The sequence below is a fragment of the Misgurnus anguillicaudatus genome, chromosome 18, assembly GCF_027580225.2.
Source record: "Misgurnus anguillicaudatus chromosome 18, ASM2758022v2, whole genome shotgun sequence".
Lineage (NCBI taxonomy): Eukaryota > Metazoa > Chordata > Actinopteri > Cypriniformes > Cobitidae > Misgurnus > Misgurnus anguillicaudatus.
The window spans coordinates 3,194,653-3,209,723 of NC_073354.2; the positions used below are offsets into that span (position 1 = coordinate 3,194,653).

Genomic DNA, 15,071 nt, shown 5'->3' on the forward strand with positions numbered 1-15,071 from the left:
AAGCACCCGCCCAGCACCCCCAAGAAATGTCTGTAATTTTTAATATTTATTTTTTAATGTCATGTTTGAATAGTGTTTTCATGTTGTTAAAAAAGGGAGTTAAATAATAATTTAAAAATATATATTTAGCTAAAATATCATGACGCCCAAACAGGTGATCTTCTTTGGCCAATGGGTGCAGCGCCCGGTGAACTTTTGACCTTAATGCACGGCAGTTTGTTTTTGATAGCGAGTTTAGAAATTTAGCCAATTACACCAAAATGGATACACAAAAAAACTACCCGAGGAACAGCAGTGGACACACTAGGACCAGTAATCTGGCACTTTTGGCTATAAATACGGAGAGGACGAGGACCCTTGCGTCAACATCTTTGATGATGCTGTTTTGTTGTGAAGATGTCTATGATAAGTGCTTGATTTTCCCCTCTGTTGGCTATTACAAATTGAATTAATTTGGTGGTTAAAGAACAAATATTGGCTCTGCATTGTTACATCTATAGGGTGCCCATACGTGTCATTCTTCCTGGACGCGTCCTGTCCAGGATTTCGGTGCGTCTTCCGGAAGTATTTGTTGACCGCATACGCCATTCAGTTAAAAACATAAGATATACAATCGTAGTTTCATTCTTACCTTAAAATGTAATGGTTGCTTTTCTCCCTGCTGAAAAAAACAGCTAAAACCAGCTTAAGCTGGTCAAGCTGGTTTTAGCTGGTTTAAGATGGAAATAGCTGGTTTTAGCTGGTCTCCCAGCCTGGTCAAGGTGGTCTCCCAGGCTGGTCAAGCTGGTCTCCCAGCCTGGCCAGCTTAAACCAGCTAAGACAAGCCAGCCTGACCACCAAGCAGGCATGACCAACCTTCAACGTTGACATTGATACAATGTTGAAACAACGGTGAATGGTAAACGGTTGTTTTATGACATTTTAATTTGTGAATCCTTTAGATAAAAATGTAAAAACTCATTTTATGAAAATACTTATATTTTTAAAATTTAACAAAAGTAATTGATCAAGTTAAAAATATATTTGACACATGCAAATAAATCATCTTTGTATCTTTATTTTTCCCTTTCAAAAAAGTGCAGTTTTGGTAAATATTTTTCTAGGTTGCTCATATTATATAAAGTTTAAGAAGCTACAAATATTTTATGTTTACTATTACATTGATTTTAACACTGGTGGGGCATGTGATTTCCATATGATGAATTCAGGAGATGGATTAGGCTATTTTTGTAAGCATTATTATGGTTGTTTTATTTTTAGTATATTTTCATCACAATGTCTTAAATATAACGTTTGAAATATAAATTTTAAGAATACCATTAATAATGTAATAACATCCAACCTTTTCTCAGCTTTCTTTACGGTGCCACAGACAGCTCCCTCAGCCTTTTGTAAGCAAAACATGCCCATGCGGGCCCACTGTGGGGTTTACTGTGGGACAGTGTGGGCAGGGCAAACTCACACCACATCCCAAATGGGCCCCACACAGGGCCCATATGGGCAGGGCGAGCAGGCTCCTTATGACTTTGCCCTTTTGAGCCCCATGGGGGTTTTTAGTGGGCATGCCCACAGAAAACCCACACATGCCCCATATTTTTTTTAGCTAGCCCCCATTAGTTTGCCATTAATCATAGGGCCTAATAATTTTTTTAAATATTTTATTTTTAAAATAAGTATTATTATTAAATTATTAAAATAATTATCATTGGTTGTTATTATCTTAGCAGATCATTTTTTATGTTTATTGTTGTTGTTAAATCAAAAACCAGTTACTACACTTTTATTATAATAAAAACATTTCTTTTATTTTTTTATAAAGCTCTGTCCATTTAGAACAAAATGTGCATGCATGTTTATGAAATAATTGAACCCACCCCCGGATGAAGATCTAAAAAGCTATGTTTTAAAAGCACAATATTTCTGTTTATTTTAATAGAAAAAATATTTATTGTTAAACAAGTTCTCATTTTCAGTTCCGTCTGGACGTGGGACATCTTTTTTTTACCATCTTTATTGTTTTTTTAACATTTTGTCTTTTGTTATATGTGTTATTAGCTATGGTTATTAGTCATGTTCGACTTCATGCTGCGCTGCGAGAACCGACATCATACGTTGATGACGTCAATGTATCGCGAGAGCGAGTCAAGAAATTACACTCTCGCGGTAAATTGACGTTATCAACCTGTCAGCGCAGCAAGAAGTCGAACACACGTATTTGCGGGCGCGCGCCTCCGTCCTCGTGAGTTCAAAGTGGATTTGGATTTTAACCGTTTACCTCAGACGACAGTTTTCATTTCTATGGCAAATTCTAAGGTAAGTTTTTATTAATTCCTGGTTACGTCATTAAAATAAGTTCACAGTTATGTTGTTTTTTTTTTTTTTAGTAACAGTTAATTCGATATGACTCAAATATTCTGAACTTTAATGTTGAATGTTGATGCAGTGGTTTGACTGAGCTCGTGACGCATCTGAGCTAATGTAGTGCAGATCTTTTATTTGTCTTTAACGTTACCTTCTTTAAAAATGTGTTATCCTCGTTCTTCAAATTTATTTGACATTGTTTAGTTAATTATAACGCAAGTTATTTAAATGTAGGGTTTGACGCGTAAGTTAAATGTAAGGCTATTTAACTTACAGTACGGGCACACAGGTTACAGTAACGTTAGCCTGTTAAAACTGTTAAGAATTTCAATTCTGGATTAATAGCTATTGTATATTTATGTTCACTTTTCTTTACAGGTCATTTTCTTGTTGTGTTTTGATGTTTTCAATTTGGCTGAAGAGTAAGTATTACTTTGTGTTTATATTTGCATCCAAAACACAAGTGCTCAAAAAGTGCATATCTGGTTTATCATTGTCATTTGGAAAATATAAGAAAATAATTTAGGATACAATGGTTATTGTTCAGCACAGCAATTCATTTCTTTTGTATGTCACTATTCCTTCTACAGTATGTAGGCTTACATATTTCAAACCCTTTGTTTTCAATAGACAGAGACAAAAGTTAATTCATAGTTCAGAGTGGATGTTGACATAAGTTTTAGAGAGGCTTCATGTTGACATATAAAATTGGTCTTTGTGGTGGTGTACATAACAGCATTATTTTTGTACATATCTTTATGTATTATGGTTTTAATCATAATTTTTTAAATGATGGCTATGTCCATGAGCTACCACCCACCATTGTAACGCACCACCAAGCTAGCATGTTGCAATAGAAATCAATCATTTACAATTTATTTTTGAAGCATCTCCCCTACAACATTACAATGCATTTAGTATTTGTTTTGTATTCAGGTCAAATTCTACTAATCATAATAACTAAGATACAATGTTTTGTATTTCACAATTTATATTTCTTTTGAAAAGGGGCCATTATTTGTTTTTTGTTTTATTATGTGTTTTATATTGTAGGCAGATTACAATGCAATTTGAAGAAGTGTGATAAAATACACAGAGGTGAAGTCATGTGTCTTTCCAGATGCCCAATCTGTACCACTCAAAAAGTAATGAAGTAACAGTGTACCATGACAAAAAATGGAAACATTCTTTATTTCTTTCAAAGTTGTTCTTGGGCCACAGTTTATTGTATTTCTAACCAAAACATTACATTTATGATTGTATACTAATGAAATATGTTTTTCTTTTTCTGAACTTTATCAAACGCAATGATAGCTAAGATGAGCCTGAAGAGGAGATTTGGGAAGATGCTGTTTTATAAGTCTTTGCTTTGCCAGATCACCTGTGGTAAGTTTGTAAAACATATATTAAAAATAGGACCAGACCATCATCTAATCAAATTTTTTGATCAGGTCGAGATGTCTGCTAACAAGATGCCTTGTTGGTCTGGGCGAGTTTGAAGTCTCTCACAGACAGTCCAGAAGGTCTGGAGTCCATCTTAGCTTTTATTGGTAAGTGACTGCACAAAAGGCTGTTTGACCCACACGTAAATGTTTGCTCTGTTCTGCATCTCTTTGTGGGGGGGGGGGGGGGGTGTTAAAGTTGATATGACCTAAGTATTCCGACCATTTACTCAGTACTTAGTTGAAGCACCTTTTGAAGTGGCAGTTACAGCCTCCGGTCTTTTTGGGTATGACAAAGCAATCTTTGCAACTCCTGGATTTATTTTTAACCAAAGCGATCAGAAGCACCATTCACTTCTATAGTATTCTTTTATCCTACTATGGAAGTCAATGGTTCTTCCGGTCAGTTTGGTTACAGACATTCCTCAAAATATCTTCATGAGAAATTGGAGGCAGCTGAGCTAAATTGCAGATATTGATGCAAATGATCTGTATAATGTAAATATAATATTTCTTTTTTCATACATTTGCAGAAGTTTCAAAAATTCAGTTTTTACTTTGTCATGGGGTATGTATTGTAGATTTATGAGGAAAATATCTAAACAATTACAGTATCATGCAACTACCTTAAAATTTAAATGTGAAAGGGGTCTACCCTGAATACTTTCTGAATGCACTGTAGGTGATCTTGATTGAAGCTTATTGTCACCTTAAACACAACAGCTTTCTTCCTTCATCAGATGGCTATGCTATGTTTCTAGACAGACCATTAAAGAACACACACACACACCCTGATGTGCAATAACAAGATTTTTTTTATACATGGGCTAAAAATGCATCATTTTTGAAAATGAAATAACTTTTGTTTTCTCTTTAGATGCTTTCATTGGGTTTTAAGTAGAGTATGAGCCAGAATGGAAGGGTGTTGGTGGCCATAAGAAGACTGTGAGCTAAACCTACAACAAAATTCATATTTGCAGTTTTCCTATAAAAAATTTTCTATTCAGATGAATAAAATGACTTTTAAATATTATTTTGTTTTCATATTTTATGTTTTTATTCTGTATTTGGAATATTCCACTTCCACACTACTAACTGGAAACCTAACTGTTTGAAAGAATTTGTTTTTATCTATAAAAGATCAATTTTAACAGCTGCTTTCATGTTTATTTAGAAAGGGTAGGCACATGCCATCGTTCACATTCAAACTTTACCTACTTTAGGTGTTTAGTTTTATGGATGGGGTTGTACTGTAGGTAATGAGCAGCAAGTTGCATTCTTGTAATAATTACACTAAAACATGATATGTACAGCAAATCTTTTTGTTAGTATTGTCTTTAAAACTAAATTATCTATATTTAGTGTTAAAAAGTGCGTTAAAACTGCTTTGCGATAAAGAAAATAAAGAATTGATCACAAAAAAATTCTTTATTTCAATTTCATGTATAGCTGCTTTAGAACAATAGAAAATTGTGAAAATGCGTTCTTTACAATGCGTGGAATGGAGCGCCGTGATTTGTTGAGTAGATTTTTTGCATTCTGCAGAGAGAGAGGACTGGCGTTTATCGTGTTTTGGAAAAAAAAGGGAGAAAAAATGACGGAATAACACGGCGGATATCGGATTTTGTGTGAAATTAAGAATTTACTTTTTAATACGGACCAGATACCATACTGATTTTGGAGGAAACTCTTTTTTTTAAAAATGGCATTTATCACGTTTTGGAACCAAACTCTTCAAATTCACACCGAATACACATGGTTAGTGTGTAAACAGTTTAAGGCGCTATGATGATTTCAGTGTAGTTTGTTCTTCAGGATGTTTCTTCTGATGATGCTGAAGACTTCCAGAATGAGTGAATCTCTCTCCACAGACAGAGCAGACATAAGGTTTCTCTCCTGTATGAAGTCTCTGATGGGTTTTTAAGTTACCATATGAAGTGAACGACTTGTCACACTGAGAGCATTTGTAAGGCTTTTCACCTGTATGAACTCTCTGATGGTCTTGTAAGTGACCTGACCGAGTAAACGTCTTGTCACACTGAGAGCATTTGTAAGGTTTTTCACCTGTATGAAGTCTCTGGTGCTTTTGAAAGTTTGACGATTGACTAAAACTTTTCCCACAAACATTACAGTGATGAGGTTTCTCTCCAGTATGAAGTCTATGATGGCCTTTTAAGGAAGCTGAATAAGCAAACGTCTTGTCACACTGAGAGCATTTGTAAGGTTTTTCACCTGTATGAAGTCTCTGGTGGTTTTGAAAGTTTGATAATTGACTAAAACTCTTGCCACAGACACTACAGTGATAAGGTTTCTCTCCAGTGTGAATTCTCTCATGGATTATCAGCTGATGTTTATTGCAGAAAGGTTTATCACAGTGTGAACATTGATAGAGTTTCTCTTCAGAGTGAATATTCTGCTGTGATGAACTTGAATCCCTAAAGTGACGCTGTCTCTCATTGGTGTGTAAAAGCATGTGACACTTCAGATTATGTTTACGGCTAAATCTCTTCTTACAGTGAGGACATTCGTGTGGTTTTTCTCCTGTGTGAATTCTCTGATGAATATCAAGACCTTGTTTGGTTTTGAAGTATTTTCCACATTCAGTGCAGTAGAAAGGCTTTTCACCACTGTGTGTCCTCATGTGAACTTTTAGCTGAGATAAGACAACAAAACCCTTCCCACACTGCTCACAGTGAAACTGCTTCTTCTTCATCATCTTCTTCTTCTTCTTTCTGTGGTCTTCTGCATGAAGTTTCTTCTCTTGTAAGTTGGTAAAACTGGTCTCAGATCTGGTGAAGCGTTCATGTTCTGTGTGTTTTGTCTCATGTCTCTCTAAATGTCTCTGTGAGCTGAATGTCTGTTTGTGCAGAGTTTGTGCTGTCAGTCGCTCTTTTGATGTTGAGGACGTTATTTCTATATCACAACATGATTCACTCTTCACATCTGAAAGAAACACAATACAAATTAAATGATCTTTTCAGTCTTATTTACACAAAGAAGAATGAATTGAGATTCTGTATCTTTTTCTATATTGGCACAGAGACAGAAAGACAGTTGTCAGTCCTGTTATTACAACTGGGTCATTGCACAATTTTTGGAAACATAACAGTCCTTCCAGTTTCTCGCAATTCCACGATCTTGCAACTCAGCGCAAAATCAACAAAATGTCAACAAAATTTTTAAATATCTCATAAAAATAAATAAAATAATCTAATATTGTGTCATGAGATGGGGTAGACAACTCCGTAAATATTTTTGTCTTTTTTTACTACGCACATGCACATCTCCTTCTAGCACGCGCCCGCTATATAGGCTACCCTGCACCGTATGGTTAATCTCATGGACACACAATTCAGTGTCTTGCCCGGGACAAACCCGCAATTAACAGAACACCCCGTTATTGACACCCATTTGACTCAAACCCGGAAATTGCACTGGAAACTATAAGGCTGTGCAATTAATCGTTTTTCCAATTTCGATTTTTAGAAATTTCATTTCCAAAAAAAGACAATCCAGGTCATTCGATTAGTGTGCCGCATTCTGTTTCTGACATTTTAATTTTTGTTATAAATCCGCCCCCACGTCAGTCTGAAGGATCCTACTATGTCTATGTGTTTGGACTAATGTATTTGTTCAGTTTTATGCATTTCAAGCGACCAGAGATGTTGTTTTAAATATAATCATCTGCATCATGGCGCCTCTCTCTGTCACTTACATTTTTTTAAACAAAACTGAAAATTGTGAAAAAACTATGGAAGACACACATCCTGTAAAATAAACTCACTGTAAAAAATACTCTGCTGCCCTAAATTTCTTTGCCGAATCAACTCGGATTTACAAGTCATCTCAACTTGCTATTATTTATCTTGACTAGAGATGAGTTGTTATAACTACAGGTGAGTTGTTATAGCTTATAAATTTAAGTTGACTTTTCTCAACTATATTTTATAAGTTGTGACAACTCATCTTTTTTGACATGACTTGTAAATCTTAGTTGATTTAACAAAAAAATTTAAGGCAGCAAAGCTTTTTTTACAGTGCTGCTAAAAGGTTTTTATGATCAAACTAGTAATTTTATGTTATTCTGTGTTATCAATTTCAACAAGATTTGAGCTTTAATAGGTTTATTTTTAAACAAATTTATTGCCAATTACTGGACAGGAGTGTGAAACGCTGATGCAGAAGTAAAGAATTTTGTTGGGTAGTATAAGAGAAATGATGAGGACGTTGAAGGTCTCATTTAAAAAGTAGTTTATTCAATCGAAGCGGTAGCAAAGTACACAAAGCACTCAGGGTTCATCGGAGTTGGAATGAACCCTGAACAAAGTCAGTCTCTTTTGAAATCTGTTTCCCCACCCCTAATGCTAATGTTGTACCCTTTGAGAAACCAAGAATATCTATGTAAATGGCCATTATCCCTCTTTGTACTCATTTTCATATGCTGCACCCCTATAACAAATGAACACCAATGTAAATGGCTCAATTTCTTACAGTCACCAAAGGAGTACTTAATCAAATGGTCCAATTGATCTGAAAGCTCTACCAGTATCACTAGTAGCTATGGTTAAGCAGGATATAATACACTCAAAAATCATTCCTACCTTAAGACAACTTTGCAACAAGTTAATAAGAAACTGCCAAACAAGCTTGCTCAAAAGAGATTATATTCTCAAAGATTTTGGTAAGGAGACAATAAGAAAGATTAGATGATCCCTGTCCCACCAAAGATGAAAGAAATGCAGTTTAAAATTATGAATAGGATTTATCCAACTAATGATTTCTTAAAACAGTAACTTTTATGAAAATGAACCAGGAGATTTGTATCATCTTTTCTGATTGTGTGAAATTGTACGAAGGTTTTGGCTGGACATTATACAATTGCTGGTATCCAAAAGAATTCAGATAATGAATCTAACAATTAATGATATAAAATGTGGTATTTTTCGCAATGATCACAATGACTTTGGCATTAAAAATGTAATTCTGTTAAGTAAACATTTTATACATTAATGTCATTTTTTCACATTACTCATTGTAGGAATAAGTTGAAACATTTTTATAAGTATTTATTACTGTTTAAAAAAAAGAATGCTGTGAAATTGGCTTCATTTATAAACATTCTTATTGAATAATTGCCCTTTTGCTTTAGTTTATTATTATGTTTGACGAGTGTTGCTTTTTCAAATGCATGTTATAATCGACTCAAACAAACCGTGATTTTAGATTGATAAGTTCTTTCTTACTGATCAAAAGCCGTAGTACATGAAAAAGCTGTGAATAATATCAGCTGTGTGATCAGAATGTTATCGGCCAGGTATTATGAGTGTGTACCAGCATTTATCGTGACAATTCTAGAATAAGATTAAGTTATTTTTAAACCCACATGCTTGTTGCTCATCAAGTATTAAATATATCCTAAACTCCTTTAAAAAACTTTATAAAACAGGTGCTCAAGAATTTAAAAAAATTACAATAATTGAGGAGACAGAGACATACCTGACGGAATAAAATCATCATTTTCCTCAGTGGGATCTTCCTCTTCTGTGGGTTCAGTTTTAATCTTCATCATCAGGTTCCTGAAGTCGATCAGTTTGACTGAACACATCTTCAGGATCTGCTGCTGTTCTCCAGCGTTACAGACAGAATCCAGAGACTCTGTGGAGGTTTGGTCCTCCTGTAAGCCCTCATTACTGTCACACACTGTAGTGTCCTGAGTGTCTGTGAGCTTTGACTCAGTATAACAGAGTAAAGTCAGACTGAGATCTGAGTCCTGTGTGTGTCTGGATTTCTCTTCAGAGAGTTTAGAGTCCAGCAGTGGCTGTTGTGTGCGGCTCTGATCTCTGCTCATCCACACTGGATCCAGACTCACAACATTAGTCACATACACTGAAGATTCCCAACAATCCACATCCTGACAACACAACACACAGACAGATTATAATGATTTCATTTCGTCAAACAGACAGTGATTCAGGTAAAGGATGTTTAAGCTGTACAAACCTCTCTCTTCACTCCGTCATCTCCTCTTAACCTCAGTTTTGCCTCCAGTAACGCCACTTCTTTCTTCAGCTGAGAGATTTCTGTGATCAAATCATCAATATCCAGCATGGACAGATCAGTTCCTACTGATTTACAGCACATCTCATCTGTCATCATCAACAATTCAACACTAAAATACACAGAGACAAGACTCTGTTTACACTCAATAAAAAAACGAAGAGAGAAAAACACTGAGGATACAAAAACACATCAAGCGCGAACTTTTCCTTTCTTTCTTTAGTGGGTTTATCGGCGGACTACAGCGCTGCTGCGCCTCCTGCTGTACGGGAGAGAGACGACACTTATAAAAAACTTATAAAAGCTTATAAAAACTTATTTCTAGGTTTTTTGGCTTGTTAGCTGTACATCTTGTCACATAGCAGCTTTTAGGCATTATTCTGTTTTTTGTTATAAGCCAGAAATGACAAGGAGGCGGCCTCAATATAGTCAATGGAGACTGTTGGATTGTTTCCCCCCCGGTGGGCGTGGTTTTAATTATTTTTTTTAATTGAGTACAAAATTATATAAACCACAAAGGCAACTATACATTCACAGTGTAGTTAAGTATTACAGGCTCAACACAAGAAAAATTAGAAAAAATAAATAGAAATCTGAAATTATAATTTACATGAACTTAAATAGAGGGGCGTGGTTTTCAAATAAGAATAGACGGGTTTTAGTCATTTCAAAAGAGGTAAACAACATTGGTCCAGAAACACTTTCTGTTTCAGTTTGTGATTGTTTTTTAATTTCACATATATCATTATCTTTAAGATGTTTAACATTTTGATTCAGTTCTATTATGTTCGGTTGTATTTTATCCCAATGTTTAGTGTTAAAAAACTGAAACAGGCAGGAAGTTCTTCTGGACTGGAGTTGTTTACATCTTTTGACATGGTCTATATGCAAATTCTGTTTGTGTGTAAAACAGAATTCACATACCGGTATAAAGTCTTTCATTACAAAATCTTGTTTATTTGTGTTGTCCAAGAAATATTAATTTACTCCAACAACCATTAGGGGGCAAACTTGACAAAGGTTTATATTTAGCATTGGCACGTGAACGTCGTCCTCACTCCTTTTAAATATCAAGAGTCCACATTGCCAGAGTTGTCTTTCAAATAAAGGTTAAAATGCCCCCCAAAATATGGTATTTATGCATATTGCTGTTAACTGTATGGCTCACATTATCATTATGGCATAGGCTGAATGGCACAAATGACATTTCTACAGTATAAATGCAGTACAAACACTGCGTAAAATACTGAACTTAATAAATTGTGAAGCATTTTCTTCCTTTTAAAGACTAGCATATTAACATATAAAATAAAAACAATATAATTGTGCCAACATATACATATAGCTAATAATGAAGAAAAAGCATCCAATATAACCCAGATAAATGGGAAGTCTTTTTGGGAAGTAAAATCCCTTAGATCTTTGAAAGGATGTACACTTGCAATGAACAAACAGAAAACAATGTGCTTAAACAATAGTATGTTTATTGATAAAATTGGGCTGGATTCACTTTGTACAATTTTTTTTACATGTTTGATAAAATATCAGCCCGGTCTCTCCTGGTTTGTGAAAGGGATCTGCAGTCATGCTTAACTCTATTAACACTGAAGACAGGATAAACCTGAGGATTTTACACACAATAAAATACAGGGTACAGGCCACACGGGCTCCAAATAAAACCCCATGCACAAAGGAGGCAGCAAAAGCCAAATAAAATCATTTTAAAAATCATGGCTTTTGTTTTAGGCCGTTTCTCAAGTCCGTAGGATTTGTTTGCAACTCTTTTCATTTTTTAAAAACAATAGCATCTCATCTTTGTTTAAGGTGTGGGTCACACAAAACCCATGCCAACCAATCAAACCAAACACACTCTTATAAACCAAAACCGCCTCTGATGTGTTGAACTCCTCCATTAGTCGATATGCTATTTTTAGACAATAATATCTTCATACTGTATTGCATTCAGTACATACAGTAGCTTTAATATTGGACAACTCATATTTGTTTGACAGGGTTTGAAATAAAATGAGGGAAAGAATCTTACTATGCTCTCACATACTATTACATGCATGCATTTATTTAGCTGCTTGATAACTTGTTATATCCAAAACTTGAGTGCGGTTATGATTTATGCTTAACAATATTTTGTTTTTGGCAAACAGCACATTAAGATAAAATACTTATACTTTATTCATTGATTTTGAGGTTAAATCTAAGTAAATTCTGCCGAATGAAGGTAAACATGGTTAAATGTTTTAAATGGAGATTACTTTTATCAATAGCTAAGTGTATTTTCAAATAGCTAAATAACTCAATATAAACTTTTGAATTTTTGTATTCGTGAATTAATGTGTCTCTTAGACAATTTCATCTTCCAGCCTATTTACTAATGTTGCTTTCTGCAACCTTTTTATGTATAGTGAAACACACTTAAATTCATGTCTGTCAATGTGTTTGTCGTGACTGGTAGCTGGTTAATACGAATGGATTAAGCAATTATTTACCGCTGTTCCAATTATCATCCAGGACACGAAATACAAAAAGGGCTGAAACAGACAGATCTATGTATTAAACACGCGATGTAAATGTGTCATTTCTCCAGACCTGACCTGAGAGATGTGATTGTCGAGCGTGCATAGCACACCGCTTTAAAATCTGACATCTTAATTGTACAAAACTGGAATTTGGTAGAGATTGCTTCTTGTTTTTTTTCTACATACAGGAACAAAAAGAAAATCATAGCGAAATTGTGCTGCTGTCGTTTCCAAAATTTGTTGCACTGTTAAGAAAACGTTTCCAAGTAGTGTACTTAAAAAAACAGCCACTACAAAAGTAAAAACATCTAAAAAGACATGATAATAAATTGATTTGAAGCTTTTATACATATCTTACATTGTTATGATGAGAGTCATTTAGGTCATGGGGAGGAAATGGCACAGTGGAGTGAGCGGGTCTGCTAATGCCCACTTTGCTCTGAAAGAAGTATACCACAGTTCAGTGGACCCAACTTTGTCTAGAAGGAGTTATCTGACATCACTGTTTTGTAAATTAGAAACAAGACTTGAGTCGACTACATATGACTAGCTGCCCGTAGTAAACACTTCATAGGCTCTCTCCCAAATGGCACCTTCAGCCCTCACGGCCCTCCTCCAGGACCATACTTTGCCATATGGGATATTTGCAGTGCAGCCTCAGCGAATGGGTGAATTAGCGGCCGTATGCAAGTCACATCTGACAGATGCAACATTCAAGGGCACCATTTGGGACGGGGCTATAGTTTCAAATGGGATTCCTGATAATATATAAAAAAGATCAAATATAATACATGCCTGATACACAGATGCCAAGCTACAGAAATCTGAAAAATGAAGTGGCAGCGGCAGGTTGAAGCACACCGACTGCAAATGATTTAGAGGAAGGTGGTAGTGGACAGGAGTGTATGTGGTGCACGTTGTTGGCTAGACAGCTTCTCAGATTGGCCCTGCTGAGGTTTGATAGTGGATGAAGGTCGCTCATCGCCTGTCAAAGCAACTATAGAGGACCTTTGAACTGGTTCCCAGAGAGCTGCTGTCGGACGGATGGCTTTGATCCTGCCGCGTCGCCGAGCTTGCGCCACACCACCTGATCACACACAAAGATGTAAAATAAACAAACAGTATTTCAGTACACCCATAAACAACTAAAATGGGAACATGAAAGGACTACTCTTATGTAAACACCTCCAGAAAGCAGACGACTCTGGCCCGGATCCACGCCGAAGTCAACGCGGATCGGGTCCGCAGTCGTCTTCTAATTTTGTCTTTTTCAGAATAAGGTCAACAATTAGATTACTGCTGTCCACGTTAACATAGTTTGATTAGATTATGATTATATTTTACTTCTGTTGTTACACGTTCAGGTACATTCTTTAGGTAGCGTTAATGCTGGCGAAGGGAGTATGTTTTCATTTGTTTTCAATAGAAGCGCTGCGCTTTTCAAATGCTGGCGGGTTTTATCCGCGCTGAGAGTTGAATTTTTTTTTAACTTTGGGTGAAACGCTCAGCTCATCAATGTCACTTCCCACCTGGCCGTCCAATTACAGTGGAGGAGGGGTGGGACAAATATCACAACAACCAACGGCGCATCGTTCAACGATTGATAAACAAAATAGAAGTATCATAGCAACCAAAGCGCTCAGCTGAAAAAAGCTGGCAAGTGCCTACAGTCGGGCGTCTGCCTGGTGTTTTTAGTCGCATTTAAACACTTTGGTGTGCACGCCCCCTTAGGGATCTGAAATCGCTGTAAGTGGGTGTAACTGCTCAGTGAATTCCTTCCAAAATGTTTCAAAATATGCATGAAGATAAGCTGAGCTCTATCAACACATTGATTGTTGACACTGGTGTTGAAGTAGCTGGGATGAAGTTCCAGGTGAGAGGGACAGAGGCGTTATTGTGCTCTCAGCTGGATTTCTACATTCCACTGAGAACTATCAGCTCACGCTATCATGACCTCAGAGCTCTGTGTATCAACCTGTCTGTCCCCATTCTCTAGGGTCTCGCCCCTTTGGTTACAAGAAAACCTTACATAACATCCTATATGAAATAGAGCACCACATGGCAAAAAATATATTTTTCAAAATATACAAAAAATATATTTGCTGAAAAAAATATATTGGAATATGTTAACAAAAAGATATTTTTCACCAATATATTTTTGGTATATTTTGAAATATATTTTAAAAGTAAATACATCTTGAAGCTTTAAAAATATATTTTTAGCCCTCCATATATTTTAATCCAAGGAAACATATTCACGCCGTATTGGAAGAAAACTTTGTTTATTTTAAGAACCTATAAAATAACAGTTTTAAAAAGGTTCAAATTAAATATACTAGTCAACATTTGAAGTGGATCAAAAACGTTTATTATAAAACGGCTCGTTCTGGTTCTTCATTCTGATTGGTTGAAACGCGTTCTAAGCCGTGATAAAATACCCCGGTAAACCCACGGTTCAGACCGCATCACAAGTTTCACTGCGCCACTGTTGTTGCGTACTGATTTATGAAAATAAACACCACACTCTTTAATCATATTTTAATTTTTCTACCTTTGCACAATTATGGCGATATCCAGATAAATGTCAATAAATAAAACATTTCGTCAATAAAGAGAAAACGTTCTCGTTCTCTGAGGTATTTTTTGTCTTATTGATATTTCTGCTATTATCCACTAG

At 35.7% G+C, this 15,071-nt stretch overlaps 2 protein-coding genes and 1 long non-coding RNA gene across 7 annotated transcripts in view; 1 reads left to right on the forward strand and 2 right to left on the reverse strand.

Moving 5' to 3' along the window:
• The first annotated feature begins 1,590 nt into the window (after positions 1-1,590).
• Positions 1,591-4,836, forward strand: LOC141350444 (uncharacterized). 4 transcript variants are annotated; one of them, XR_012358543.1, is made up of 6 exons: positions 1,591-2,313; positions 2,740-2,783; positions 3,415-3,506; positions 3,676-3,751; positions 3,813-3,911; positions 4,681-4,836. It is a non-coding gene; the product is annotated as an uncharacterized lncRNA (long non-coding RNA). The 4 variants fall into 4 exon arrangements; XR_012358541.1 differs by having other exon boundaries at positions 1,598-2,313; positions 3,676-3,747; XR_012358542.1 differs by having other exon boundaries at positions 1,593-2,313; positions 3,419-3,506; positions 3,676-3,911.
• Positions 4,837-5,212: 376 nt separating this feature from the next.
• On the reverse strand, positions 5,213-10,118 carry LOC141350440 (uncharacterized). Its single transcript, XM_073855556.1, has 3 exons — positions 9,804-10,118; positions 9,300-9,714; positions 5,213-6,746 (listed from the first exon to the last, which is right to left on the reverse strand). Exons 1-3 carry the CDS (start codon positions 9,957-9,959, stop codon positions 5,587-5,589), a joined length of 1,731 nt encoding a protein of 576 aa, XP_073711657.1. The 5' UTR covers positions 9,960-10,118; the 3' UTR covers positions 5,213-5,586.
• Positions 10,119-11,324: 1,206 nt separating this feature from the next.
• The window catches only part of ccdc85cb (coiled-coil domain containing 85C, b), a 55,143-nt gene continuing 51,396 nt past the window's right edge, over positions 11,325-15,071 (reverse strand). For both annotated transcript variants that reach the window (XM_073855564.1, XM_073855563.1), the window contains one exon: positions 11,325-13,481. In XM_073855564.1, coding sequence (XP_073711665.1) covers positions 13,392-13,481 — 90 coding nt within the window. In that variant the 3' untranslated portion in view covers positions 11,325-13,391. The remainder of the gene's footprint in view (positions 13,482-15,071) is intronic.

Bases quoted from the DNA above. Each gene is read 5' to 3' on its own strand.
- LOC141350440 (XM_073855556.1), bottom strand. From the start codon at position 9,959: ATGATGACAGATGAGATGTGCTGTAAATCAGTAGGAACTGATCTGTCC. The intron at 9,715-9,803 runs GTTTGTACAGCT...TTGTGTTGTCAG, and splicing joins ATGACGGAGTGAAGAGAGAG to GATGTGGATTGTTGGGAATC. The intron at 6,747-9,299 runs GTATGTCTCTGT...TGTTTCTTTCAG, and splicing joins TGATGATTTTATTCCGTCAG to ATGTGAAGAGTGAATCATGT.